This window comes from Juglans regia, chromosome 7 (genome assembly GCF_001411555.2).
Source record: "Juglans regia cultivar Chandler chromosome 7, Walnut 2.0, whole genome shotgun sequence".
In the NCBI taxonomy this organism is placed as follows: domain Eukaryota; kingdom Viridiplantae; phylum Streptophyta; class Magnoliopsida; order Fagales; family Juglandaceae; genus Juglans; species Juglans regia.
In genome coordinates this window covers 39,234,551-39,243,778 of record NC_049907.1, presented here as the reverse complement: position 1 = coordinate 39,243,778, position 9,228 = coordinate 39,234,551, and the positions used below count along the sequence as shown (strand labels likewise).

At 30.7% G+C, this 9,228-nt stretch overlaps 1 protein-coding gene across 1 annotated transcript; it reads left to right on the top strand.

The window, feature by feature from the left end:
* Positions 1-5,166: 5,166 nt before the first annotated feature.
* Positions 5,167-6,770, top strand: LOC109007175 (protein LIGHT-DEPENDENT SHORT HYPOCOTYLS 4-like). The gene has a single exon (XM_018986744.2). The coding sequence runs from the start codon at positions 5,816-5,818 to the stop codon at positions 6,398-6,400; it is 585 nt and encodes a 194-aa protein (XP_018842289.1). The 5' UTR covers positions 5,167-5,815; the 3' UTR covers positions 6,401-6,770.
* The last annotated feature ends 2,458 nt before the right edge of the window (positions 6,771-9,228 follow it).

Here is a 9,228-nt window from a genome sequence, read left to right as displayed (position 1 = left end):
GAATCTATAAAATATTATTCATAGATCACCTCAGCATCCAAACCCAATCCAATCTACTAGACTCAACAAAATATAGTCTATCATTTTTTCTAATAATGTAGTACTCACACCTTCTAATTAGACATTAAAATTGATATTTATATAAGCAAATTTAATTACATGCATATCATAATAGGATGTAATATGCATCGCGTCGTTCACTTGTTGAGACTATCTAATAGTTTCTTTAGGGCATGTTTAGCCATTATGAGAATTTTCAAAATTTTTAAAATTTCATTTTAATTTTAATTTTAAAATCAATACAATTTTTATGAACGTTTAAACATAAAAAGTTATATTCAAATAATTTTATAATATTTAAATTTAAATTTTGTTCTCTCTTTTCTCGAAATTAAATAAAATATTTTAACTTAAATTATTTCATGAAATCAAATATCCAAATATGCATTTCTCAAATATTCTCATTAGCGTCTTTTAAAACTGCATCCTCTTAGTAGGACATGACTGACGACTAAGAAATTGGTAAAAATTGGTCGTAGAAATCTAATTTTCTTTTATATCCACCACTTTAATTGTTGTTATTATTTTAAGATGTTTGTTAGAAAATCACACCCTCCCCTTTTGTATCATCTTATTTAATGAAATATAATTGCTGTTTAGAAAAAAAAAAATTTACGAAGAAGTTGACTGTATATTAATGATGCAGTTTCTCACAGAAATCACTTTCAGGTTTTCAACTTTTGTCATATGAGTGACTATAGTCACCGCTTCTACTAACTACAATTAGTTACAGGATTTTTTTTAAATATTTTTAAAAAATATTATAATATTATTAAAAAATATTTATTTAATTATTAAATAAAAAATCACAATAGTAGAAAAGTGCGGCAGAAATGAGCTGTGAGAATAGTATTTTTCATAAGTTCTTGTACGTAGTGGAACAAGAAATTAAATTGAGTGCTGCCAGAAGCATTATTTTCCAACGCAAAACAAGTCGTGTTTTAATTATGGAGTCTGCTACGTCAACCGACAAAAACTACTTATAAGCTTTTGTACCGATAGTGTTAAATTATTATTATTTTTTATTTTTTACATTATTTTTTTGTATATTTTTTAAATAAATAAAAAACAAACACAATATTAAAAAATATACAAACACAAATATTGAAAAAGGAAAAAAAAAAAAAACGCACACACATTTCGGTAAATTTTGTCTGTAAGATTCATCGGTGGCTATATCATTTTTTTTAATTATTTTACATCGATTTTTATACTCCATATATATATATATATATATATATATATATATATATCGTGGATCCTACCTGACATAAATCTTGTGTATATAAGATGTGATTGACGTCTGAGACTTTCTATTTATACTGTATGCATCATCTACACCTTGTTTGTCTACCTCTTTTGTATTCATTGATCCACTAATTAATTCCCCTCTTACTTCATTCCTATATGATTTTTTGTTTTGGAAAAATAATTCCTTGTATCTAATTTTATCAATTTTCTTTTACAAATGTTTGATCTTGAAAATTTAATTGCCCTTCTAATCTATTAACCACGCTCGCAAACACTTTAGAATAATGCCGCCATTCTCTTCCAACGATCAGAAGAGAATGTACTGATCTTGATGTAACTTTTAAGAGTCGTTGGACGCTCAACACGTTAATACGTATGGACACATGTATATGGAGAAATGAGATGATATTTTCTTGTCAATTAATGGGAATATTAGGCCAGCCCGTTTGGATATTTAGAATATATAAGTTTATCTGTAAATAATAATAAAATTATTTGACTTAAAATTTTATTAGGTTTTGAGATACAAGAGAACAAAAAATATTAATTACAAATTTTATAAACTTAAAAAATTGTTTGAATATTCTACTTGAATATTATATTTATTTTGAAATTTAAAAGTATTATTTTTTGTGTTTTATTTAAGAGTTGGAAAAATCTATAATGATTAGATTAAAAAAATAAAAAATAAAAAATATTTTATATTTAAATTATATTTACAAATAAAATATATAAAAATACTTGAGAAAAATATGGTACTTTAGAGGCCCTTATTAGAGTGCCGATTGTGAGAATCTCAATGAGAATGCGTACCAGATAAGTTTCTTGAGAATTACCATCATGTCACCTGTGTTCTAGGTTGATTGAGGTTACTTTGGATCATATCAAATTAATGAAAAGAAAAATGATAAACACACAATACTTTATACAACACTTTCTACAACAATATTTTAAAAGGAGGGATATTTTTGTAAAATATCTTATAAAACTAACATCACTTTACAAAAATACCCTTATTTTATAACATGTGTTGTGAAAAGTGTTGTACAAAGTGTTGTGTGTTTATCACTACTCTTTTATATATTTTTTATTTAAATAATTTTTTATATAGATTTTTTAATATTTTAAAAAAATAATAAATTTAAAATATTATTAAGAAAATAATTTTTTAATCAGAAAGTAAAAAAATATATATTTTCTTAATTACGAAGTAAAATAAAAAATATTTTTTTATAATTTTTTATTTTACTTCATGATTAAGAAAGTATTTTTAATAATATTATGATTTTTTTAAATATTTAAAATGGACATGCTACAGTTTCGCTGGGGTTCCTGTTGGGCTTAATATGTACTCTTTTATGTGTATTTTTTTAATTTATTTTTATATAGATTTTTTTTAAACTTTTAAAAAATAAAATAAATTTAAAATATCATTAAAAAACACTTTCTTAATCAGAAAGTAAAAAAAATTATTAAAAAATACTTCCTTAATCACGAAGTAAAATAAATATTATTTTTTATTTTATTTTTTAAAATATTTAAAATTATTAATAATATTTATATTAAAAAAACTAAAATAAATAGATAAAAAAATGTTACATGCCCAGCGGGAGCCCCCAGCGGGGCATGTAGCATTTTCCATGAAAAATTATATTGATCAGTTTCACGCACCACATTTTTTTTTCTTCGACTAAAGTGTTATATAGATGATGAGTAAAAGAATTTAATTAGTTTAAGAAAAATAAAATCAAAAACTTAAATAAATAAATAAAATGTTGTGTGTATAGATGTAGAGATTATGAATAACAAAGCTTCAAATTAATTATTATGTTATCTTGCTCAAAATTTGCAAAACTATCACTTTGCACACGTAAAGTCATATGTAGTGTCTCCTTTATTTTGTTACGTACCACGTATATATCCTAATTGTCATGTCCACATCTACCCTTAAAATAAAATCAAAAATAGAGAAGTGGAAAAAGGGTGGGCAACTCGTTCTCTGTGTTATATAAAAATTAGTATTTGACCTCTCCAAAATAATTATTTTTTACTTGCTCCCTTCAAATTAGGTTTTTTGGTTCTGCCCCTGAATATATATATATATATATGTATATACTATTGGTCAGTTTGGCGGTTTAACATTAGTTCAAATCGAGACCAAATCAGCTGACGTCAGTTTTACTAAATTTCTACTATTGGTCGACCAGTTCTTCACTGGTTTCGGTCAGTTCCTGACTCCAACGACCATTTCCTATCGGTGATGGCCGTGGATTTGATCGACTCTTGTACACCCCTATTATAGGGCTTACAAATGTGCATCAAAATGATAATGTTATTTTACTCCACGAGGCAAGAATTAGGTCATGTTTGACTGTTGAGATGATTTTATTTTATCTTTTTTTATTTCAACATCTAAATATAACTTAAATACAAATACTTTTCAATTTTAAATTTTTAACTTTTGCATCTAATCATTACCTAATTATTATAATTTTTTTCAAAATTCTAAATAAAATACAAAAAATAATTCAATATTTTTAAATTTTAAAACAAAAATAATATTAAAACATAATATTCTAGTAATATTTTAATTTCATAATATTTTTATCTAACTTTTTCTCTCTTTTTCCAAAGAGTTGGGCTACTCTGCCGCCTAGAGTAGCTCGCTCTACTTGATCGATAGTTGTTTTTTTCAACTTTTTTTTTTTCATTTGTCTATTCACATTTTTTTAATATTTTTAAAAAATAAGAAAAATACATCAATTCAGTTAAAATTTTTTCTTTGATCATTAAGTAAAAAACATAAAAATAAAAATTTCTCGAGCAGTCAAGTAGAGTGATGAAAATTAGTGGACAAACTAACAATTTTTTCCTTTTCCAAATTCTATAAAATATTATAACTCAAACTATTTTACTATTATTCATAAATTATTTCAAAAATACTAGAAATTTCTTGTATAAACTCAATATGCAAAATTTGATCATTATGAGATTATATATAGCAATAGTCTTTTATCTTAGGGAAATGCTATGCATCAACCTCACACCGGCACACACTTCACATCATTTTTTTTTTTACACTCAATAGGTTGAGTGTGTGCTGGAGCTGATGCAAATATTTTTCCTTTATCTTATGATATACGTAATCACAATCTTCACAAATCAACATTCGTACCATCATGAGCAAACCTAGGTATAACAAATTGATACTAAACAGTAGTAGTTCTTATGGAGTAGTCACTAGTGTCGCTAGTCGCTGCCTACCTCCTCATATTACAATTTATTTTTTCTTTGAGAACTGTCAGCAATGGTACAAGCTAGTTATAAGAATTAATACGAGACAGTACTAGTGATTCTTCAGTAACTGGAGATGCTAATTAATTAATTAATAATTGACACTAGCTAGCTTCTTCTCTCCTCAAAAAAACATCAGAGCCACCGTGTCTCTGTGGTGGTAATATGTGCAGTGAATATAATACTGTTTCGAGCATGAGAGAAGGAAGGAAAATCAGTGGAGGGTAAAGTGGTCTTTGGCAAAAGGTGTTGTCAATCAACAAAAGAGTGAAGAAACAAAATCATGTTATTCCCTCCTATATTGTAAACCAATAACTTTGTCTTGTCCCCATCTATCAACTCTCTCTCTCTCTCTCTCTCCACCTCGCTGTCAGACTCTTTCAATTCCCAGAAAAAAAACCCTAAAGAACTTCCTTCCAATACCCAATTATGAATTAACACTAATCCCCTATCCACCTTCTTTCACTTGGTAGGCCAAGGAGGAATTCGCTTCCCTTTTCTCGGAAATAAAATAATATCAAATAGAAAGGAAGAAAATCGTCTGCCAGTTTCTTCAAAACAATTTTTCAGAAACCAAGTTAAAGAAAAGGCACCCAACAACGATCATAAGCCTTTCAAGGTTTGATCAAAGAAAAGATTCAAAGAACCTCAAGGCAAACAAAGATTAAAAAATACATAAAAGGAAATTAAAACATTAAAAAACCAGGGTGTAGCCCTACTTTTATTTTCTCCACCCTATATATCAATCCCGTCATCATGATCTTCCCCTACACCGAAATCTCTCTCTCTCTCTCTCTCTGTGCTGGCCTCCTGTCTCTCTTTCCCTCTCCCACAACAGGATTTAAATCTAGTACTCCAGCTGAAATTTACTAGTGATCAAAGTTGTTTTCGATGTTCCGTTTCTTCGACAACGGTGATCCCCAAAACTTGTTTAGTTTCAATATTATCCCAGATCTTAGATCTTGAGCATCCATTAACGCACATCATCTCATCAACTCCATCATCTCCTTGTAAAAAAAAAAAAACTCCATCGTCTCCTTATGCTTTATCTTACTCTTTCTATTTTTAGTTCTTTCCCAATTAGTACCTGTTTGGGCCTAGAAACCTACTCTCACAAGCCGAAAAAACCCTTGAACCAGAACTTTAATTAGAAAAAACAAAACCGAATCGCACTTCACTTCAAGATCCAAGAAAACAGAAAAACTTCGACATGGATTCACTTCACGAATTTGACACCTCAAACACAGATCATGACGGCCCGAGCATCGACTTCAGCACAAATACCATCATCACAAACCCAACTACCTTACCTAACCCCGTACCACCATCTTCGTCATCCTCCACTCTAAGCCGCTATGAGAACCAGAAGCGCCGGGACTGGAATACCTTCGGCCAGTACCTCCGGAACCACCGCCCTCCGCTATCTCTCTCTCGCTGCAGCGGTGCTCATGTGCTTGAATTCCTCAGGTACTTGGACCAGTTCGGCAAGACCAAGGTCCACACTCAGCTCTGTCCCTTCTTTGGGCACCCAAACCCACCTGCGCCGTGCCCTTGCCCACTACGCCAAGCCTGGGGGTCCCTTGACGCCCTCATCGGCCGCCTCCGGGCGGCCTTTGAAGAGCACGGGGGAAAGCCCGAGGCGAACCCATTCGGAGCTCGAGCGGTGAGGCTCTATCTACGTGAGGTTCGTGATTCGCAATCCAAGGCAAGGGGGGTTAGCTACGAGAAGAAGAAGCGCAAGCGCCCGCCGCAGCCGCCAGCTGCATTGCCACCGCCTCCGAATACGAGTCAGTAAGATAAAATCATTCTGCATGAGACCATATTGGGTGGGAAATCGCATGATCTCATGGTAGAGTTCGAGCGCTAGCTCTTACTTTGCTCTAGCCTTCAATAAGTATTTCTAATCTTTCATTACATGATCGTCTCTATGTAGTTCGAGTTTCTTTATGTCGTTTCAGAAACTATGCTTAATGGTGGGTATTGAACTGTTGGGTCTTCTTTGGTTCCGTAATGCAAACAGCAGCAGCAGTAGTAGTAATCGCGGTAGCAGCAGAAGTCAAGCATGTAATAGGTGTAGTTTAATATCCAATTTGTCATAGATGTGTACTTTGAAAGGTCGTCTATGACAAGTAATAATAGATTTGCAGATATTGTTTATGCTTTTTTTTTCGAGTGTTTCTTCGAACTTCTTTTTGTTTTGCATTTTTAGTATTTTAATGGGTATTGAAAATTCATTCATTCATTCATTCAGCTATTGAAAAAGGTGGATATAACTTTGCAAAGATCATGTGTCAGATTTGTCTAGCACTAGGTTTTTTTTTTTTTTTTTTGTTGGTTTTATATATATGTGGGGCAGTTTGCTTTCTCCTAGTCTTCACGCACGTCTCATTAACAATAAAGAATGGGTCTTTGTCATAAAATAGTCTGTCTGATCATTTATCATGCAAATCAATACCCATTTCTGCATTGTGTCATGTCAGTTTTAAATGAAGAGGAGATTTTTTTTTTTTTCAAGTAAATATATGGACCCCAATATACAGTGATCTTCCGTTGGAGGAGGTCTTTTAGATCTCGCACGGAAGGCGAATTCCACCAACAATTAAACCAAGAAGCGCCTCCATAGGTGGTAAGTCTGGGGCTAATATTCATGGGGTAAGTCCGAAATTGGTACCTGTGATTCAACAGCTAGCTAGGTGCTTTTTTTCTGTTTTATTATTATTATTATTTACTTTTTTTTAAATAAAAATATATTTCTCTTGGTTACTTGGGGGCACAATTTACTACATATAGCCTATATACAACAAGTTGAACATGAACCATATATTGGCTCTATGGTTAGCTGATGATCATGATGCTGAATGTTATTTTTGTTTGCCACGATTAACTGATCTGATGACTTCATGAATTTCGATCAATTAGCTCCATGAATAAGAAACCCTACTCTTCTGAATGAGTTAAATAATTGTACATGTACTTTGAGTTCATGGTGATATGAATACTTTTAGATGCTATAGTAACCAACACTACTACTTTCCCACCATTCATACGTACAGGTGATCTTATATATCGGATTACGTCAAGATCGATCTTGTTTCAGTCGAATCAAGGGACCCATCTATAGGAAATTAACATATCTGAAAAGAAAAGGAATTATGAAAGCAATGTCTTTATAAATACTAGGAGTTTTTTTTCTTTGCATACTGTGCTTACTTTTCTTTGACATCTCTAATATGTTAATCTTTATCTCAGCGGGCAGCGCGCGCCATAATCTTTGAAATATGTTGATGGAATTACCTTTTCTTGTCCTTTTTGGTTGTATAATTAGGTCAACATACAACCATTATTATGAGTACTAAAATTATTAAAAATTCTTGGATTTTAAGAAACTATGAATGGTATAGCTAGTGGGTTCTCATGTTTAATATTGAATGTTATAAATGCTTATCAATTTAGGCTTCATTTGTTTTCGCAGATGAGATGAGATGAGTTAAGATTAAAATTAAAAAGTTGAATAAAGTATGGTTAGAATATTATTTTTGTTTTAAGATTTGAAAAAGTTGTAATGATTAGATGAGATAAGATCATGCTTTCTGAAAACAAACGAGACCTAAATTGCCTTGTGATTTAGAAAACCTGACGTGTGTAAATGCATTGTTTAATTCGTACGTTTTGGAGATTGATCTTATTTTTAATGAGCTAATTAAGTCGTTTAATTGATTCAACAAGAATCGTGTGCTGATCATGGTGATCTTTCTGGATTGTGAACATGCTACTTCATCTTTTGTTTAGGTTTCATCTTTTCTTGCCATCATGAATTCATTGCATGTCGTACCTAGACTTTTAGTTAGAACAAGAATAATTTATTCATGTTGAAATGGGTATTAATATGCTTAATTTCTTTCTTGTTTGAAATTGATCTTGTTGCTAATTTTCTGATTACAACGGATCTATTATCTTGAGTATTGTATGCGGTGGTGGAATTATAGAACACTAAGGTAGCTAACTATATATAGGGGCCAATTAGATCATACAAGCTAAATATCAAAAATGACTTGCTTGGGCGCATACATTAGCTTTCTTTAAGAAGCTGTGTGTTCCACTTTCTTATGTATGATTGAAATATGATAACTTGATGAGGCTGGCATAATTCTAATTTTGACTTCACTCCTAGTCAACTACTCCATAGAGTTGGTTTATTTAGATAAACTTGCATTTCTAGAGATTCCATTGAGACCATTTGGATATTTAGAATATCTCAGTATTTCTATGAATAATAGTGAAATGGTTTGACTTAAGATGTTTTATTGAATTTTGGAAAATAAAATTATTATACAGTTAAAAAATTGTTTGAATATAAGTTTTTAATATTATTTTTATTTTGAAATTTGAAAAGGTTGTATTATTTTATGTGTTTTATTTGGAAGTTTGGAAAAGTTGTAATGATTTGATTTGATTATATTAGATGAAAAAGTTGAAAAATTGAAATTAAAAAATATTTGTGTATGAGTAATGTTTGGGATCAAGGAAATATCTTAAAATACTTGAGAATAGTTGTGTTACCTAATGTGCCCTATTATTTGATTTGTTTTTTTAAGGAATTTGACAGTCTCATATCATGATTTA

What these genes read in the sequence shown, in the direction of transcription:
- LOC109007175 (XM_018986744.2), top strand. Translation starts at nt 5,816, where the DNA reads ATGGATTCACTTCACGAATTTGACACCTCAAACACAGATCATGACGGC.